Source organism: Arachis stenosperma, chromosome 3, assembly GCF_014773155.1.
Source record: "Arachis stenosperma cultivar V10309 chromosome 3, arast.V10309.gnm1.PFL2, whole genome shotgun sequence".
NCBI classification, from domain to species: Eukaryota; Viridiplantae; Streptophyta; class Magnoliopsida; order Fabales; family Fabaceae; genus Arachis; species Arachis stenosperma.
Window position 1 is genome coordinate 157,882,385 of NC_080379.1, and position 21,001 is coordinate 157,903,385.

A 21,001-nucleotide genomic window follows, 5' to 3' on the forward strand; every position below is an offset into this window, starting at 1 on the left:
ATTAAATAAAATATATAAAATTAATTTATAATTAAAATTAAAAAAATTTATTTAATAATTATTAAAAAAACTTAAAAAAATATTTTATTATAAGGCATTTAATGGTCAAAATCTTTTAGGACCATCAAATCCTTAGCCTTGTACATGGAGAATAATCATTTTTGTTAATAAGTTTTTGCGGGAGAGAGAATGAAAGCTTACCCAAAAAAAAGAAAAAAAAAGCAGGGTTTACTGAAACATGTTGGTCCTAGAACTATTGAGGATTGAGTTGTATAAATTACAAAATGGTCCAAATTAATTTCCCCTCCCAATTCATTTCCCGCTCTACAAAACCCTAACCCCTCTCTCTTCTCTCTTCTCTCTAAGCTCAGAACATGGGGCAGAAGCAGCAGCATAATACAGATCCCAACATCGAACCCAAGAAGCGACGCCGCGTTGGGTTCTCCGACGAAGACGACGGTGTTGAAGCCAAACACTGCATCAGAATCTTCCTAGGTACTCACTGCATTTTGATTTGGCCGTCTCCACTTTCTGACGCGAAACGGTTTTACCTTTTGAAAATGAAAATGTTTAAAGAGATTAGTTCTGGGTCTAGTTTAGTAACTTCTCACTTTTTCAGAGTGAGTTTGGTGTTTTTAACATTATAGGTTTCCAGGATATGTTATATTGTTTATTTGTTCAAGTTGGACATTTTCATGTATTTAAGAATCTGACTATGAAATTAAACATTATTTGTGGGTTCGATGGAGACATGGAGCCTTTGTTGGTGTAGTTTCTGACTTTCTGCACTTTATTATCTTGATTTTGTTATTCAATTGATTTGTTTTATATATCTTTGAAAATATGAAAATATTTGGTTGTTTGGCTTTGTTACACGGTCTTGCATTTATTTGGTTTATTATTTCTTCCCGTTTTCAGTCTCCATATGATTGAATTCTAAGAATTGATGTGCAGTTTCAAAAAAAGAGGAATTCCTGGCTCCAGAGAGTTCGGCCATTGAGCCTGTGGATTTGAATGCCTTTTTTGGTGATGATGGAAAAATATATGGATACGAGGGGTTAAAGGTCAGATATGTTTGTTGTAAAACGTTCTTATAATCTTATCTGAACATTTCATCATGCTATATGATGTTATCGTTCTATAATTATTTATGCAGATTAATATCTGGGTTAGTAGCATATCGTTTCGGGCATATGCTGATATTACCTTTCAAAGTTCATCTGATGTAAGTGCTGAATTCGTAGACTATTGAGGGAAAATGGATGGTACCTCGTCGGTGGTTTTAAAATTTACAATTTTTCTGTTGTTTGTATTCCTTTGTATTGTTTTTGACACTTTCTGTAAATTTACCATTCAATGTTTCAACCTTAAAGAGAGGCAAGGGGATCACAGACCTAAAAGTTGCTCTTCAGGTTGGCATCAATATCCATTGTGAGACCGTTGTTTGTGTACCTTTTACCTGTTATAGTGTGGCTTATTTTTTTTTTTCACAGAATATTTTTGCTGAGACTCTTGTTGAGAGCAAAGATGAATTCATTCAAACTTTTATCACAGATAAGGATTTTATCAGGTAATATATGTTCATTACTTTGTTTGTGCTCTAAAATATCACATTTTCTCTCTGAAGCCTTTCCATGTTTTTAATATATTAACTGAAAAATGGATTTTAAAACTGTATTACTGTGGATGGTATTGCTAATTTTATTGGTTTGCAGAACAACTATCTCAAGTGGCGAGGTTTTGCAGCCGAAAGTTTTTAATGGGCAGATCAGTGATTCTAATACGGATGCAGATTCAGCGACATCTAAAGTTGAGGTTGTAATTTAAATTTAGGTTTAATATATTGTCAATGCTGATGGCAGAAGCTTAGTTGCTTAGTCATGCACATGCATATTTAGGGTAATATTTTGAAACTGTGTGTTGTTTGATATATATCTCCTGAAGTAGGTTGTTCGTATGGTGGTAGGCAGCATGGCTACTGGGCACCTTTACAGTCGTCTAATACCTCTTGTGCTTCTTCTTGTCGATGGTAATTTTCACCCATTAATATATCATAGTATTGCTTGTCTATAGGGGATATTCATCTTTCATATAAATGTTTTTAACAAGTTCTGTTTATTTGTCATATAGGTAGCAGTCCAATTGATGTTACGGATCCACACTGGGAATTGTATCTTGTAACCCAGAATGAAACTGGTCAACAGGGAGAGATTCAATGTAGGTTGATTGGTTTTGCTGCTATCTACCGATTTTACCACTATCCTGGTGGTACTCGATTGCGACTTAGCCAGGTTTGTTGTGTTTTTGAAATTCACTAATAGCTGTTGGACCCTCAACCAATTTGAACATGCTTTTTCATAATATGCTGAAACACTTCTTTCTGGTACTGTTTATATGATATCTGCTGTCGATGGCATGGCAGATACTTGTATTGCCTCATTACCAGCACAAAGGCTATGGCCGATATATTCTTGAAGTGCTAAATGATGTTGCCGTATCTGAAAATGTCTTTGACATCACAATAGAAGAGCCATTAGATAACCTGCAACACATCCGCACATGTTTGGATATACCTCGCCTGCTTTGTTGTGAACCAATCCAGCAGTCAGTAAAGGCTGCTGTTTCACTGCTAAAGCAAGGAAGACTATCAAAGAAGACTAATCGTCCACGACTAATGCCACCTCCCAGTGCTATTGAGTATGCCAGGAAAACTCTGAAAATTAACAGGAAGCAGTTTCTCCAATGTTGGGAGGTTTTGCTCTACCTTGGCCTTAATCCTGTTGAAAAGCACATGGATAACTTTCTGAGCGTTATCTGCAACCGCGTAAAGTATGACATCTTAGGAAAAGATTCTGGAAAAGATTCTGGCACTTCTGGGAAGCAACTCATTGACGTTCCAACTGAATTTTCAGAGGAGATGTCATTTGTCATGTTCAAATCAGGAGTGAACGAAGACAATGCTGTGCAGGTGGATGACAGTCAGCCAAATCAAGAAGAGCAACTGCAGAAGTTGGTTCAAGAAAGGGTGAAAGAAATACAGTCGATTGCGGAGAAGGTATTCCTGCATCGCAAGAGCGCAGATGTTGCTGTTAATTGACAAGATGGTGTCAAGGTGGACAATTGGAGGTTTTGTTTCTGGACAAATCTTATGCTTACCTTGGTAGGCATTTCTGAATCCATCCCTGGAATCAGAAAACATTGTTTGTGGTTCTTTTTAATAGGCTCTATTTGAAAATTTTTCCTTCTAGGCTGTAGAGGAACCAGTGTGACGTAGTTTTTGCTTTTTAGGATTTACAAGCATGTAGCGGACATGAGATGGATTGATCGGAGTAAATTGTGTTAAATCTAGTGCTGTTGAGCAGCTTCTTATATCCTAGACATGAAGACGAATTCAAACCAAAAATGATCTTTGACGCTCTCAGCTTAATATTATATTTTATACATGGAAAATAGGGACTGGATCCTTGACACTAAATTATTCTGTATAAAATCTAAAGCATCAAGTGATAAATGGTTTTTCTATTTAATCAATTTTGTTTTAAATTTTCCTTCTGCCATGTTGGTCCCAACGTAAGAAATACAGAGGTGATAAATCGTAGTGTGCCTTTCCCTTTCGGGACAATGTCGCATCAATTATTTTGTTTTCTAGCTAGATTTGATTCTATTTCTAGCTCATAATATACGAACGATTTTAGATAGAATTCAGAAACAGCTAAATAAATAATTTCTATACAGAGTGAAAATTACATGACTTTGAACTTTTGAAGCATGACTAAACTTAATGCCATTTAACATTTGTTAATCATGGCACCGACTGATTCTAGACAAACTGACGTGTATAAATGCAGGTAAAGAGAAAAGAACTGTGATGAAGGGAAAACAAATGGATGCCAAATAAAACCAAAATACAAAATGTAGACTTAATAACTTACCACCAAGCCACATGCTAAGAATTTAGTTGACATTCATTTAAAAGAAGAAAAATTTGAAAGACATCAACATCACATGACTATCTCTGGCGTCACAAGGCTTGACTTGATCTCCTTGTGGGGCAAAATAAGGCAACCATTGGTATAAATTTCATCACACACATGCACATCTTCTCCAAGGACAGTCATGTTCTCCAAACGAGCCCATTGCCCGATAGTGCAATGCCAACCAATGATGCTGCTTGATATGCAAGCATGATTTCTTACACGAACTCCTCGCATTATTGTGCAGTTTGAGAGCCTGACACCTGACTCAATAATGCAGCCAGGGCCAATGGCAACATCAGGTCCAATGAGGCACCCCTCGCCGATTTTGGCAGTTTCATCCACAATGACATTCCCCACAATGTTGGGACCAGCGGCCAACTTAGAAGGAGTCTTTTTCCTCAATGAATCCAAATAGAGTCTCAGGCCGGTAATGTAGTCCTTTGGCATTCCAATGTCCATCCAGAATCCGGGCAGAACCATTGCATAGAGCTTTTTCTCTTCCGCTATCTTTGGAAACACCTGTTTCTCAATTGAAGTGGGCCTCAGTTCAATCCGATTTAAAACTGAGGGGTTCAATAGGTAGATTCCGGCATTGATTTTATTACCAACAAACAACTTTGGTTTTTCTACAAATTTCTCAACCTGCCCGGTGGTGTCCTCCATCACAACCACACCATATTTGGATGGTTCATCAACCTACAAAAATATACTAAAAAATGATATTGACTCTGGCATGTTTCCAATACTTCAAATTTTTAAATCCGGTTACCTTTGTCACCATTATGGAAGCCTCTCCGCCATGAGCTTTGTGGAATTTGATCATTTCTTTAAGTGGGTACTCACTGATAACATCACTGTTGAGAACAAAAAATGGATCTCCAGATTCATCTATCAACTTATCTCTGGCAAGAGCCAAGGGGCCTGCTGTCCCCATTGGTTCAGCTTCTTGAGAACAAGTGATTTTGATGTCGAGCTTTGCTTCAAAATCCTTCAGGAAATTCAACATTACCTACAAGAAAAAGTATTGCCAAATTCAGAAAAGGAAAAAAAAAAAAAAAGGGAAGCCTTGACAACATAGTGTGATAAGGAGGGTTTACAATCCTAACCTCTGGTTGGTAATTGATAGCTAGTACCACTTCACTGACTCCAACAGCCTTAAGGGCTTCAATCTGTAAAGTAAATAAAATGAAAAAGGTAAATCACTATGATGGTCTATTAATCCCTCTTAAGACAATTATACAAGAAGGAGATGCATAAATACAAATTTGGCTCATGCACATGCACATATTTTAAATACATGCTCGAGGTTGGTTATTGGATAAGATAAAAATTGTAGGTAGGGACCATTCATCCATCTAACAGGCTATAATATAGCTTTCGTGTATCCAAAATATAAAAATCAGAAATGTCTTATTTATACAAACTTCTGAAAAGATGACATATCCATGATATCTTGAAGAAACTACATTAGAGATAGCACACGTGCTACTCAACAAGCCCAATCACTAATTTACTCATACAGGCATAATTGAGGTATGAATTCCAGAAAGAGGAATCAGAAAACCTTACCTGATGCAGAATCATGGGTTTGTTAGCAAAATCAACAAGAGGCTTGGGAACACTGAGTGTCAATGGCCTCAACCTTGTTCCAAACCCACCAACCAGAATCAGCGCCTTCATTGTTATATGCCTTTTGCTTTTCCTACAAATTCTAAATTTAGAATCAGATCAATAAAGGTCAACAGAGAACACAACCTCAGATGTGAGAGATTCTGCCCTGTCCTATAAATATACATCCAAGTAAAGAAAGAAGTTTCTTAAGACATTTGGCAAAAGTAAAAAAACAAAAAGAATTTGCACCTCAGCTAGCAGGTGTTCTTGGGAGTGTGACTCAAATACACATAAAGATAGTGACTGAGATATTTGAAAAAAAAAAACAGAGAAAAACAGTATGTTAACTAAGCTTAAGACATAGGACCTGAAAATATTTAATACGCATCCAAAAGAACCAACAAAAAGATCAGGTTATGCGTCTTAATAAGAATCATATATGTATAAAGGGAAGTAAGAGTGATGCAGAAGGTTTATCTGGAGGTGGAAACAAAGACAAAATCCAGCTATTCATAGGCACTAACTTTCAGTGAGAATGACAAAAAATGGCTTAACTCTGGAGAGGCTTGATTCCTAAATGGCATTGTATCTAAAGTGTAACCATACTACAAGGTAAAATTCAGTATTGTGCTGTTAATTTATAGTACAAGGATGCTTCCTTATTTCAGTTCTAAAATATTTCCTACATAGCTTTCACAATGACAAAATGTCCACTGGAAAAGAGTTCAAGTAATTGCATTAACTATGCATTAGAGAACCAAATATGCAACAGATAGGGAGTTAAGTTCGACTACTATCGAAAGAAATCCATAGGAATAATCTAGTTCCAAATTACATTTTGGTACACTGATAACTTTGCCAACGAATTTTGAACAACAAGAAATTAGTAAGAATAAGGTTACTATATAAATCAAACACAAGATTGAGTCAGGCCAGTTCAGCTCAGGGCATGGGGTAAAAGGCTTCTTCTTTATATTGTTTTCAGACACAGATTTCTCAAAAGAGCAACTAAACACATCACATCAGGACTTTTTTACGTCAGAATTATTCTGTTACATCACAAATGCACCAGGCATAAAATCGAAGAACACGAAAAGACATCTACTAAACAGATAAAGCAATCCAATAACTAAAAGAAAACAGAAAATTTAAGAAACAGTAACACCAGCAGCACCAGATCTGACTAGTACAAAATGAATTTCATTCACCCTTGTTAAATACAAAGTGAATAACAAATCCACATTACAAATACGAACACCACGTGAAAAATATGAAATATAGAGCAATCACGAATTCAAACATGTAAAGCATAATTCATAATCGGAACAAACATAAACAATGTTATTGCAAGAATAGCCTCATCTCAATCAATCAATGCAGGAAACTAATATCAACACAAAAATACGAAAAAGAAAAATCGATAACTCAACGTGAACCCAAATCGAGAGAGAGAGAGAGAGAGAGGGAGAGAGGAATTGAATTGACCTGAGAGAAAAATAAAATGAGATCGGAGAGATCCGAAAGGCGAAAATGGAGGGAGCGAAGACGGTGAATTAGTGGGCTGTGGAAGTGGCTGAAACAACCAAACCCCTTAGACCCTCTGTGTTGCGATGGCGTTGGTGGATTCTGTCTTCTTCGTCAATCGTCATCTTCTGTTTTTAATTAACTATATAACTTTTTTTTTCTTTTTCTAGAATACTTAACAGTTAAACTGATTTATTCCTTTTTAGTCCTTCAAGGGAGGGTAAGCTAGTAAGGCCTTGTTTGGCGGAGCAGCGTCGGTGAGTTCTTAGCTTTTAGTTTTAGGCCTTTCTCCACTTTGGGTTACTAACTTGCTTATTTAAACATGAAATATGATTTTTTTTTCCCTTTTCTTTATTACATGGTTATTTTATCAGTAATGTTATATCAGCAACACAAAGAGCATACGTCAAAGCTTCGTGTATAAGAAGGAGCAAAGTTTCTTTTTATCTTTCTTTAAATTGCAGTCAAAACCTCCAGCTCCAAGGGATTCATGTCATTTGACTATTTGAGCCTTTCCCTTTTGTAAAAAATCTGGTCATGATTTTACACATTTGAGTCATTTAATTTGGCAACAGCCCTAGCAGACTAGTAGTTTTAAGATTGTGCGTCCGGCCAAGACATCTGATCTAAAATTTGAGATTTCAATCATGCAAACATATGTCCGCTATTATTAGTCCATAATTATTTGTGCCACTTAATGATTAATTACTATTTGGATAGAGGAGATAGGAACACGTTTCAAGCACATGTAGATGCTTCCATTTTTAGGCACGTGTGGTAAGCTGTCATTTATAAGACGCTTGGTTTTCCAGCGCACACCTTAATTAATTCCATACATTTTGCCATTTTTAATGCCGCATGCTTTGTTTATGCTTTTCTTTTCTTTGGCCTACTATAGTTTATGCCTGCCTTTTCTTCCAACAAGAAAAAACTCTTAGATCTTCGTAATGAAACAACATAATTTGAATGACTTGACTTAAGTAACCAATTCATTACAAACTTTGCTGCCTTCTCTTCTGGTATGAATGGACTCCACAAATGCTTGATGTAATGCGGTGCCGACGTTATAAATTATAAAACGATCAGGCATTTAAGGTCGAACATAGCACATCAAAATAACTTTATTTTATTAAATTTTTTATTAATTATATATTTAAGTTAAATTACATAAATTATCTTAAACTTCAAAGCACTCTCTCATTATTTGTTTATTCAGTTCCAATTATTTATTTATTATTTTTTATTATATTCTTTTATCTTAAATTTCAAAACACTCTACCATGCATAATTTTTAGTTTTTTACACATCATACAAATATAAAAAATGAGATCCACACTTTTTCTTCTCATTTTTTAAGCTAGGTACCAATTCTTTAGGAATCATGGAATTCTCCTAAAAGTAAAGGTAAAAGTCATGAATGTTTCTAGAGACATCAATAATCAATCATATTATTTATATACTAAAATCAGCTACTAGTATAAAATACATTTTAAAATATAAAAATACATATTAAACATAAGTTAAATAATACATATATTTGTACATAAATATATAGTGACTGATTTTAGTGTACAAATAACATTTTTTATCAATAATCATGCAAAACCTACTTTTCTGTAAATTTTACAAACTAGAAGCAAAACAGAGCTACTTCTCATCTTTGTGCGGAGTTATGTGCTATGGACTACTGGGCTTCGTAAAGCATATCAAACTTCAAATGTTAATGAAATAATCATTCAAATGGATAGAATGTAAGATGATACACGGAGCATTTCTTTAGTCCTTATAAGCAGCAGGGGTTAAGATTGTACAAATGGTTCTTTCTACAACACAACTTGTTTCGATTTAATTGGTAAAAAAGCTAAGAAACGAGCAACAAAACCCTGAAACAAGACATAAATGAAGTGAATAAAGGAAAGTGAACACAACTTTACATTCAATTCTCCACATCCTTTGCAGTGGCAATACTAATGATATATTCAATCTCCTCTGCCACCTCCTTCATGGAAGGACGGTTCTGCCTCCGCTCCTCCAAGCATCCAAGCGCAAGAAACGCCAACGCCTTCATCGTGTCAATCTCCACGGCACCAGCCCCATTCTTCAAGACCGGATCAATCACCTCCAGCAGCCTCTCTTCCTCCACCATCCTCTGCACATAAACAGCCAAGTTCACATCATCCGCATCCCTGTTAAAATCTATGGCCTTCTGCGCTGTCAGAAGCTCAAGCAGCACAACACCAAAACTATAAACATCACTCTTGTCCGTCAATTGGTAGTTCCTATAGTATTCAGGATCAAGGTAGCCAAGAGTACCCTGAGCACAGGTTGAAATGTGGCTCATATCAGTTTGGGCCAACCTAGATAAACCGAAATCGGAGACCTTAGCATTAAGCTTGGAATCGAGGAGAATGTTGCTGGACTTAACGTCTCTGTGGTAAATAGGAGGAACAGCCATGAAATGAAGGTAAGCGAGGCCTTCAGCGGTGTCACGCGCGATTCCAAGGCGGTGCTTCCATGTCAAAAGGCTGCGTTCCATTTTTAATTGACCCTGCAAGTGGTCGAGGAGTGTTCCGTTTTCTATGAACTCGTAGACCATGATTGGTTGCTGGAGCTCCACGCAGCAACCAAGGAGGCCCACGAGGCTCCGGTGGTTGACTTGGCAGAGTATGCGGACCTCGTTCAGGACTTGGTCCGTTCCTTTGGCGTTGCCGAGCTTGGCGATTTTCACGGCCACTACGGTGCCGTCTTGGAGGGTGCCTTTGTAGACCTCCCCGTAGCCGCCTGCTCCGAGGAGGCGGTCCGGTGAGAAGTCATTGGTGGCCTTCTTGATTTCCTTGCCGCTAAAGAGCTTTGCGGGCCTTCCACCACCGCTGGCGTTGAGAATGCCTTCGCGCTCTCTGGCTAGGCGCTCTTGCGCTTCCACAATACGCCGGTGGCGCTTGTAGAGCAGGACAAAGATTGCGGCCAGGATGATCCCTGCTCCGATCCCGCATGTTAAACCTGCCGCAGATAATTAAGTTAATCTTCTATGGTTAAAATGTATATGTTTTGTTAGTTATTAGTGTACATATCAGTACCTTAAACAGAGTGTGTCAGTTATTGTATGAAAATCTCAATGCAAATAAATTGTGCAGACTTCAACCATATTAAGCTTTCTCTACTTTTAATTATCAATACCTGCTATTAGTGCTGTTCTATCGGTTCCTCCACACCCATTCGGATCCTGACAAGTAACCTCTGCACAAGTCAACATCAAACTCAACACATCAGTCAACGATTCCTTTTTTTTCTTACGAGAGAAATAATTCGAAAAAAGAAAATGATAAGAAAAAAAGTTCAACGATTCTGTACAAGTACAACTTACTTTTTGTGCAGACCCCATTAATGGGATCCCACACAAGATCATTGATGCAGAAGCACCTCTTAATCCCACTCCCAGAGCTAGGGTCTGGTCCACACGCCGACGTGGCAGAATCACAATCCTTCTGCGACATGCAAACCGTTTCCCTAGGCGACAGCCACTGGATCTCCAAACCGGGTTGGGGCCAGCGGTTCACCGGAAGAACCGGGTTCAAGTTCACAAAACTCGAATAGGCACTGCAACCAACATCCCTAACCCGAATCTGGTAGGAGTTACTAGAGCCGCCGGCACGGAACGTGCAACAGAGCGGTCCGTTATTACATACGGAGGCGGATGCGGTGGCGTTGATGTAGGTATGGCAGAGGCTGGAGGAGGAGCAGTTAAGCGGCGACATAAGAAGCGTTTGGGTGCAGTTGAGGTAAACAATGGTATTGGAGCTTGTGATGTTGAAAGGGAGGGTGCTGTTGAGCTGGATCCCTTGGTGAACCTTATCGGTGGTGACGCACGTGTTCGGCACGAGTGGCGCAGGACGGATCACGAGGCGCTGGGACTGAGGGTTTATGGACTCGATCGGGTAGGAGTTGTTGAGCGTGTCGAAGACGAGTGTGTTGGAGGTACAGCGGATTTTGTAGGCGGGGTCGCCACAGGTTGAGGTGGTGCTTAGTGGGAATGGGACGGTGGCATTGCCGCACCGGGGGCAGAGGGTTGCTGGTGTCACGTGAGGAGCACGTGAGATGAAAACAAGGGATGATAGAAGGAAGAGGAGGAGTTTGGTTGGGGTGGCCTCCATTGTGCGCGGGAGATCAATGAAGAACGAAGAAACTGAAGAGGTTGCATTAACGGTATTGTTGGTATATACGGCGCCACTTATAGTTTTTGCTATTTTCATTTTTATTTATTTTATTTTGTTGTTGTTCAATACTGAGGGCTTTGACTTTCATGATCACTAAATATATTTATTTCACCGAAAAAAATGTTTGGTGTTATCTATGGGGCGTTTACGTGAGAAACTTAAAGAAAAAAATCAATTACTCTACAAATGACAAAAGCAGTAATTTTATATTTTCTTTATGACATATAAATACGAAGACCGAAAGATAGAAATATTAGAGACAGAAAAGTTAAAATTATCAAACTAAAATAAAAGCAAGATAAATTTCTTTTCTTCTTTAATTATGTTCTCCATGAAAAAAACTTCATAAACTTTTGTCTCTAAATTTTTATTGTTTTGCTTTTCGTATTTCTGTCTTGGAACCAAAAACAAATGTAGCTTAAGTTCATGCATTTGGGATTTTCAGTTGTTAAAATAATTGATTAGGCATGCAACGTTATCTTATTATTATAAATTAGATGTATCCATCATGGATCGCAATATAGTAGTAATAATTAGACTATTCACTAATCACTACAGGTCATCTCAAGGGTAAACACAACATGTAGTCACTAGGGTGTGCATTCCCGGCACGATTCGACTCGATCCGAAGACTCGATCCAATCTCGAACACTTTAGGAATTATTTTGATGTAATTTTATCGGATTTAGAATTGAGTAGGGGTCTCAAAAATAGACTCGATTATTATTTCGGGTCGAGTCCATGCCATGACTTGGGTCATCCGAACTTGGTCCGGTGGCCCAGTCATCATACACAATTAATATTTTGTGTTATTAATGATAGATGATGACTATTCTTATGTGGAATTTAAGTATTTATAAACTTTAATATTTTGTGTTATTAGTTATTATATGACTATAAGTTAATATTTTATTTTTAAAATGCATAAGATTTTAGACTAATGCATAATATTATGTTATTTGTATTGATTTAAATATTTGATGCTATTAGACAATATTAGTATTAATTATGGTTATGCTTTAATTTTAGAGAAGAGTTGATTCTTGTTATATTTTTCTAAGTGAATTTTACTATGTCAAATAATGGTTGGAGTCTTGAAAATTTGGATATTTCCACATGCTAGCTTATAAGAAGGTACCAAGATAATGTAATGTTAACGACCCGGTTTTCACCCGATATAATTGTGACCCGAAAATGTATAAATTTCATCAGATCTAGAGCCGAATTTGAATCTAATAAATAGACCCGATATATATTCAAGTCGGATCTGGGCCACATCAAACCCGATTTGGCACATCCCTAGTAGTCACACTATCCATTTAGAAATTTCACTGGCTAACTAACATCCAATTAGCCAACTTCCAATTAATTTGTCAAAATTAGTAATTTAAATTGTTTTAAATTATCATTACTTAGTAATTTTTTAAATTTTATTTTTTCAAAAATATAAAATTAATAAATATTAATTATAGTTGTTTAAATTAAAATTTATTTATCTGTACTTTTCCTTCGTTTATTCATCATAAGAAAAGCGAAATCGAGTATGTCATTGAGCTAATAATGAATAAATTTAAACTTGTATTTTCCTTTAGAAGTGCATAGGTCATGAATTCGTGATCTCACGTATACATGTGACACAGTTCACCTTTGATTGCATCCATCTATTAGTATCTATTTTATTTTTAATTAGAAATGTCAGCGCTGACAGATTAAGGGGGAAAAAAGAGTAATATAGGAAGATTCAATATGAATGTGTTCATATATATTTGAATGTTCTATACGAAATATTCCAGCCTAACACAGCTCATATTTCTGAAGTTTCTGATACCTTTTTTTTTTCCCTTGGGCGTTACTACTTACTACCTGTGTTCTTAATTAAAATGCAATGAATGGCAAAGAATATCTTCCCACCTAAACATGATTTTGTACATTTGTTGATATTCTTTATCTTACCGTTGACTTTGACTTTATAGATGGAAGTGGAGCAATAGGTCAATGCCACAAAGAGAGAATCAGACAAGAGAGAATAAGGTAAAGTTTCAAATTGCTCAGGAAAAGGGATAAAATAGGGGGTTTTATTAACACATAACAAAGGCTTTATTACGTGTCAAACCAAAATGTAAAGTAAAATTCAAAGGGAAAAAGTGGTAACATTCAAATAAAGCGGGTTGACTTCGAATTATATAGAGTAGGGAGTAGCATACAAAAATGAAAACAATGTGCTGGACTGCTGGTTTTGGGTTAATGCAAATAACATCCATATACGAGCTATCTAGAAACGCCACTAACTAATGGATTCATGAAGATGAATAACCTTAATCCCAATTCTCAACTTGTCAATAAATATATTATGTTGACTTTTACGACATTAGCTTAGTTTTTGTTTCACACAATCTATCTTCAAATGTTTGGTATTTAGCCATGAGACAAAAATAGACTACTAGGATAAGATCAGATGAGATGTATGGCAACTGGCAAGACCCGCAAAATAATGCGGAAAACCACCTTTGCTATTTGACTTTGGCTCCAACCATTAATTATTTCTTAACTTTCTAATCTTTAATTCTTTATACATTTAGCTCGATCCATGTTGAAATTAGAATTTACTCCTGCCCAGTACAATTAAGTGTGACTAACATCATTCTTGTAATTCATTTTCAAGTCATATTCGACTTAAAAAGGCCAACAGAATAATTGTGAAAAACACGTCGCACATGAAAATGACGAGAAATCATGAGAATTATTGCCATGCTTCCACCGCCATTCTTATCAGAAACAAATAATTGAGAAAATCGCTGTTTATGCAGTTATTGTATCAAGTATCAATCCCGTACATTTGATACAGATTCCAAGGATAACATGTACATCATATCATATATACTAATCCAATTCTAATAATATGAAACCCCCTTAATCCACAACTTGATGCCAGCATAGCATACAAATTTCTAAGGCACATATAATTACACTGGCAGAGTTTTATACAATAAAATAAAATATACACACTATGAAGAAGACTAATGTTACATCATAAGATGAAAGGGAACCCCACTATTTCCTTTTCAAAACAGAAATCACTATGGGATGTTGTTAAATGCTAAGAGCCAGTAGGTCATGGTGATTTCAGATATTCACACCATGAAAGAATACAAAGCGTATACATATGCATATGTATACCACTACTACTGTATGTACATATACATATGACTTACCATAGCTTAATAACTAAATCAAGAAAAGATGGTGCCTAACTAACTACCAAAATTGGGGTCAATGAGCCTCAAAGGAAGAAGTCATGACTTCAATCAGGTGATCGACTCTGCCAGAACAAGTGTGTGCCACCACCCACATGCTACGTTCTTCGCTACACAACCTTCCATGGTTACTTCTGTAGGGATGTTACGGTCGATCACATCCCCGAGTCCTAGCTGCCACACACCCCAAATTACTACTTAGAACATTGTGGTAAGAATGCAGCTAATTCATAAAGCATTACATACATCCTTGCCACTTTATAGACTCGGAGAAAAACTTCAGCAATATTTATTGACTGCATAGATATAGAACATTGAAATATAAAGAAAACACATGAAAAATGGAATGCAAAAAATAAGCACCTGGCCATACTTGTTCCATCCCCAACAGAAGACTTTTCCATTCTCTGTCAGTGAAAAAATTAAAAAAGAAAAACAAAAGGCAAACTAATGAGAATATGTTAATGTTAGGAACGTGAATTTCCAGTATGTTTATAAACTACCAATATAATCAAAGATACAAGAACGTGACTAGGTATGACACTACGATTTAGGCCAAAACGGAAGGCATAGATATAACTTCTTTGAAAGTGAAGAACACTGGAGAAATCAAACATTCAAACAGACATTCAAGTCAGTGTTTGGAGTTCAGTAAAGTGACTTCAGTAGAGTAAAGGCTAGCTTCTCCTATGCAGGAAGAAGAACGCTATCACAGCTCTGAAGGTTAAACTATACCTGTAATTGTTGCAGTGTGACGAGCCCCACAAGATATCCTCTTCACGCTCACATTTTCCAAGCTCGGAGCATCTAGCAGCCTTGGTATTGTCTGTCTCAAAAATTTCAAACACAAGGGAAACTGTATAACAGACCATAGAATTTAGGAGCATGACATACATTACAGAGCTTTAGGTGACAGAATTTGTAGTTTTTTTTTTTAATCCTTAAACGGCAGTTGTAGTTGATTAGGGAATAATGTTATCACATCATTATGTTCCATTTTTAAATTTGCATGGCAAGTACAGTGGAGAATGGATATCAAGGGTGCACCTCGGCTTGATCAGTACCGGTTCCCAGCTGCCCAAACTGGTTCCCGCCAAATGCATATACATCCCCATCGGCAGATATACAGACAGTATGCCACAGTCCTGCGGCAACTCCCTCTATTTGCATACCCAATAAAGAAGATACGCACGTTGGGCTCAATTCATCATCTGTACTTCCTTGCCCACACTTCTCCAAAACAAGATGACATTAGTTTAGCATAACAAGTATATGATTGCATCAACCAATAGTGATTACAAAGGTAAACATTGTAAAGGAATAGAACAGATTATCCCTTGTTAGAGTGAACTTCATCTTCAACATCGTTGTCCACCATATTCTACTTTACCTACATGTTGATCTTAAAGAAGGTTAACAGTTGATAATATGAAAACACTGGCGTACATGAATAGATTTTTGGCTTAGTTTGGTTTGAATCTTGTGGAAAGGAAGTGCATCGGAGTATTCAACACCTAAGAGCAGCTATCGAAGGGAAGGTGCAACTCCTGTGGCTGATAGTGATACATCACATATCAAGAAAACACGTATCCCAATCAATAAATTGTCTTTTTTGTTTATATATCTTTTTGAGGCCTCGAGGAGGTGAAAATCACATATGCTGCTCTTAGACGGATGAAAACACTGTCTAATATTACCATGGGTTAGAAGACATAAGAATTTATTTATGAACCACCTTGACAGATTTTTACTGAATGAATAGGGAACGCACAGGTATTTAGATATAATTCACTTCCATTTAGGATATGTAACCAAAAGCTCCAATGGTATCCATAGATCATTTTAAATTACCTGTCCATAAAGTCCCCAACCAAAAGCAAGCACCGCTCCAGCATCTGTATATTGAATAGACAAACATTGGAATATCAGTATATCCGAACTATGGAGGACCCAAGAAAATGAGAAAATTTTAACTCAAGAAAATAAGAAACTAAGAAAGTTGTATTGTAACTATCCAACTCTTAATCTGGTATCCAGAATGACATGCCAGATATAGACGTTATAGATGTTTTCTCAAATTTATGGACCAATCTAAGCATAGTGTTTCTTCATCTCATCAAATAATACAATTCCTAGTCTGATTGTAGCATCTGTTAATTTTCCTTTTCTAAAAGCACCTTCAAGCAATCAATCCTGATACCAGCTAGGCAAATTGCATCATATATGATGCATCTGGATATTCTCTCTTCTGGTTTCACGTGTGACAATGAATAGACAGACACAAGTACCTGTGATTACCACACTGTGTCGACCTCCGCAGGCAATTCCCTTAACATAACTTCCAGGAACTCTAAAGTTATGTCCCTCCGAACCCATGCTCCCACGAGCCAGCGATGACAATCTATCTTTACCATAAGGAGAGGAATCAATACAAGGAACAAGATGAGGAGAGGACACCATACGTATTCTGGAACCCAAACCAAGCTGCCCTTCACCTCCATAGCCCCAACCCCACACCTGTCCCATATCTGTAACGTCCAGAAAATTAGAATAAATGATGTGCAATATTTTGGCATAGGTTTATAGATTGTCCATAATGAAATCAATACCTGACAATGCTAGGGTATGGCGTCCACCAGCTGCAACACTTGCTATCCTCACCCCCGGGTTTAGTGTGACAAGACATGGCAATGCAGTCAGAACATCATCACCAGAAGATGATGTTTCAGCTGTTTGCTTTGCTGAAGATACTCTCCTTCGCTTTGTAGTTTCTTCTCCACTGGTACTGGAGGCAGTTCCACCAGTAGATTTTGAGCCTTGAGACCGAGGGCTCACTGTAGCAAAACCACTCTACATCAGTAAGACAGATAAAGGCTAAGTATCCTTCTTTGCTCATTGTAAAAGGCAACACTCTTTTCTTCTTTCTTTTGGTTGCAAACATTCTATCCTACATAGCTGCAGTCCCCTGCCGCCCCCACTATTAGGCCATTTCAAGAAAGATCAAACATACCTTGCTCCGTCACAAATGAACTCTGCCTTCCAGTTACATCTTTTTCAGGACTTACCCCAGTTGATGGTTCACCAAATACCTTCCCAGAGGGAATACACTCCTTCCATCCCCATGTGTAAACTTCTCCACGTTCTGCAAAGAAACATCAAAGGATGTGTTTGCAATGAGGGTTAAATTTACACATGAATCAAATTTAGCCCCAGTTTTACTCCACTCCAAAGACATAATACTACACATTCAATGTTCCTTCACTCATTCTATTTCAAACCCAGCAAAACAAGGAGATCAAAGTTACCTGTTACAGAAACACAATGTGCCCATCCAGCAGCAGCTTTTACAATAGACACCTCAGGCGGAAGAGGGAAAGGCTCTGGAGTTTCCTTTTGCAGAAAAACTATAAAATGTTAGTTGACTAACAAAGAAGCAACAAAGACTGCAGGAGAACAGTGTCATGGTTATGCATTACCCCGTGCTTCCCAGATGTAACATAGCTTTGGCCTAAGTCATCTGTTGAACCCCAAGTTATGAGCTTTCCAGAATCTGATTAAGGAAAGAATTAAAAATAAATAAATAAATAAATAAAATAAGAGCAATGATAAATCATTTAAGCAAATATACAAAAACTGAAGGTAAATTACGAATACAATCATCTCACAAATAAAAACAAACAAATAGAGTTTTAACTCAAGTTGATTATGACAGCAACATAAAGAAGTAAGAACAACAATGTATTCCATCGGAGAGTAAATGGAGAAGAAATTAATAAATATATTTTCTCTTAAAAAAAAATAAATACGAAGAGGGTAAAACTCTGTCCCTCAAGTTTCAACAATCTAACAAAATAACAAGGAAAAAGACTAGGTTATGGTGTAGCTGGAGCAAATAGCAAGATTTAAAGTTCAAACAGAAATTTGTAAATAGATAAATCAATAAACTGTTTTCTGGTAACAGAGAGAAAAATTCTTTGATTTTTAAAAACATAACTTGGGTTGCTAGCATATTAAAAGAAAAAGGCAATTCACTGATAACATCATCAGCATCAGCTTAGTCAAGCTTAGTCCACTGAACCAAGTTCAGTAAGTTGAGTTTCTTCTACTTCCGTCGAAATGGAAAATGAAAAACGCAACATTCAAGACTTTTTAAGAACATAAATAAAGTAGCAGAACCAAAAAATAAATAAATAAAGGAAATTCAATGAATTATCGGTTCCTTCCACAACTTGAACTTTAAAACAAAAAACCAAGCTTAATTCTCGAATTCCAACCAACAACGAAAACTCAAAATAATACTAATAAAAAGAGGTTTCGAAACAACAAAATAAAGAATTTTCTTTTTTTTTTTAAATAAAAAAGGTGAATCACCGGAAATGGCCATAGCAAATCCACAACCACCACCGCAAACATCCCTCCAGGAGTGACCGGGTGCTGGAACCCTAGCAAGAACCGGCGTCAAAAGCGGCGTCCTCTGCGGCAGAGCTCCCGGCAGGTAACCCCACATGTACACCAACCTATCCTTCGCCACCATTTCCAATGCCGCTTCGCTCCCCTCGCCATTCATGGCGAATCACACACCCAATGCAACAAAGTTCAAACTTTTTACCCCTCAGATTACAGTGCTATTCTTATTCTTTTGGTTATGGGTGTTTCCGTTTGGTAAGCTCTCAAAAAAAAAATGCGATTTTTGGAGTGGCGGAAAGTGCCCTAATCTTTTTGCTTTCGCTCAGCTTGGTGCATAAAAGGGGGCGTATCATTTTCCGCGAGAATGCGGGTGCCACGTTGGATGCTCACGTGGTGCCAAGTACACATGGCATATTTCTAGCCACTACTTGATTCGGCAGTTTCTAGCCACGAGTACCGCGGAACTTTCTGGAAGCTCTGCTTTTTTTCTTTTTCCTCTGTTCATTCTCTCTCTTCAAACAGCAGCTACGGTGTCTGCTTCTTCTTTGGCCACGTGTTGGGCCCTCATGGTGTCTCCAATCATTATGAGTTTCCACGTGTCGACTCCAGAAAAGCAACACGTCATGAACGTGTGTGTCTCTACGGCAATGTGAAAATGGTTTCGGACTGTGCTATTTACGCGATGTGATATGTTGATGTGTGAAATGATGTTATTCTTGGTTGGAAATTCAAGTTTTCAAATTTCAACTAACGTAAAGGGGGTGAATTCTACGGGCTCTAATTTTTGTTTAATTTATTTTTTATGATAAAATTTTAATATTCAATAATTATTTATTTTTATATTTTAAAAATTAAATACTAATTTTTAGTTTTTTGATAAGTTTGACAAATATTTGAAGGGTTTTGTTATTAGTGTTATAATAGTGTGACAAAGATGGTTGATATGTGGCAAATCAAAATTGATTAACCAAAATATAGTGTTCCGTATGGGAGGAGTTAGTTGGTGATAACTAAATAAAACAATTTGTGCTAGTTAAATTGGTGTAATGGTGTGCATGTATGCAAAATTCATTGTGAAAAGTGAGCCATTAGTTTATTACGTATCCAAATTTTATATTCAACCGGCCACTTGTTCATCTTTTCTTTCTTTTCGATCTTATTGGTACATGGCTTTTTGTCAACCTTCGTGTCTATATTATCTACAGGGACAAGTAATTTTTATTTATATAGGCAAGTAATTATAGTTAGTATATACATCTATTATATCTATTATCTATTATCTATTATTAAAATCGAATTCTTTCGCAGCATGTTTTTAAATATATTTTTTGATTTATTTTATTTAATTCATTTAAATATATTAATTATTTATTTATTTAATTTAATTAAAATAAATATCAAATTATTTAATATTTTATTTTATTACATTAATTATAATTAATCAATTACATTAATTATTTAATTTGACTGAAATAAATTAATTAATTTTATTTTAATTTACATTAAATTTTTTGTCTTATATATTTTAATTAACAATTTTAAAAAATGACATAATTATTTATTTATTTGATTTAATTAAGATAAATATCAAATTATTTAATATTTTATTTAATTTTATTAATTATAATTAATTAATTATATTTATTTTTTTATCTCATATATATTTTTGATTAATGATTTTTAAGAGTGACATAATTAATCATTTATTTAATTTTATTGAGATAAACATCAAATTGTTTAATATTTTGCTTTACCATATTGACTATAAGGAATCAATTATATTAATTATTTCATTTGACATAAATAAATAAAAATTTGTATTTTTTTTGTTTTATATATTTTAATTAATAATTTTTAAAAGTATTATAATTTTTACATGGCATATTTATAAGATATTTTTTATATATTTAACTTACTTCATTGAAATATATATGTTATTTGATTTAATTTATTAGTATGTTAATATTTGAATTGTTGTTTATCAAAAGTTCTTTTTCATTTTCTTCTTAATTTT

General features: G+C 36.0%; 4 protein-coding genes across 8 annotated transcripts; 1 reads left to right on the plus strand and 3 right to left on the minus strand.

Moving 5' to 3' along the window:
• The first annotated feature begins 213 nt into the window (after positions 1-213).
• On the plus strand, positions 214-3,527 carry LOC130966850 (histone acetyltransferase type B catalytic subunit). The gene is made up of 9 exons (XM_057891673.1): positions 214-495; positions 955-1,064; positions 1,157-1,225; positions 1,374-1,412; positions 1,494-1,570; positions 1,716-1,815; positions 1,948-2,029; positions 2,131-2,291; positions 2,423-3,527. Exons 1-9 carry the CDS (start codon positions 375-377, stop codon positions 3,095-3,097), a joined length of 1,434 nt encoding a protein of 477 aa, XP_057747656.1. The 5' UTR covers positions 214-374; the 3' UTR covers positions 3,098-3,527.
• A 171-nt stretch (positions 3,528-3,698) lies between these two features.
• On the minus strand, positions 3,699-7,423 carry LOC130966851 (mannose-1-phosphate guanylyltransferase 1). Of its 2 annotated transcripts, none has more exons than XM_057891675.1 (5): positions 7,074-7,423; positions 5,547-5,679; positions 5,084-5,146; positions 4,747-4,986; positions 3,699-4,673 (listed from the first exon to the last, which is right to left on the minus strand). In XM_057891675.1, exons 2-5 carry the CDS (start codon positions 5,655-5,657, stop codon positions 4,002-4,004), a joined length of 1,086 nt encoding a protein of 361 aa, XP_057747658.1. In that variant the 5' UTR covers positions 5,658-5,679; positions 7,074-7,423; the 3' UTR covers positions 3,699-4,001. The 2 variants fall into 2 exon arrangements, with proteins under 2 accessions (XP_057747658.1, XP_057747657.1); XM_057891674.1 differs by having other exon boundaries at positions 5,547-5,688; positions 7,074-7,421.
• A 1,401-nt stretch (positions 7,424-8,824) lies between these two features.
• Positions 8,825-11,318, minus strand: LOC130965240 (wall-associated receptor kinase-like 20). The gene is made up of 3 exons (XM_057889977.1): positions 10,477-11,318; positions 10,290-10,349; positions 8,825-10,112 (listed from the first exon to the last, which is right to left on the minus strand). The coding sequence occupies exons 1-3, from the start codon at positions 11,261-11,263 to the stop codon at positions 9,049-9,051; spliced, it is 1,911 nt and encodes a 636-aa protein (XP_057745960.1). The 5' UTR covers positions 11,264-11,318; the 3' UTR covers positions 8,825-9,048.
• A 2,884-nt stretch (positions 11,319-14,202) lies between these two features.
• LOC130969961 (ultraviolet-B receptor UVR8) lies at positions 14,203-19,309 on the minus strand. 4 transcript variants are annotated; one of them, XM_057895883.1, is made up of 11 exons: positions 18,952-19,309; positions 18,057-18,130; positions 17,886-17,970; positions 17,591-17,722; positions 17,190-17,414; positions 16,869-17,108; positions 16,432-16,475; positions 15,628-15,810; positions 15,316-15,410; positions 14,944-14,987; positions 14,203-14,750 (listed from the first exon to the last, which is right to left on the minus strand). In XM_057895883.1, the coding sequence occupies exons 1-11, from the start codon at positions 19,145-19,147 to the stop codon at positions 14,632-14,634; spliced, it is 1,437 nt and encodes a 478-aa protein (XP_057751866.1). In that variant the 5' UTR covers positions 19,148-19,309; the 3' UTR covers positions 14,203-14,631. The 4 variants fall into 4 exon arrangements, with proteins under 4 accessions (XP_057751866.1, XP_057751868.1, XP_057751867.1 ...); XM_057895885.1 differs by having other exon boundaries at positions 15,316-15,406; positions 18,952-19,308; XM_057895884.1 differs by having other exon boundaries at positions 14,203-14,754; positions 18,952-19,308.
• Between the last annotated feature and the right edge of the window lie 1,692 nt (positions 19,310-21,001).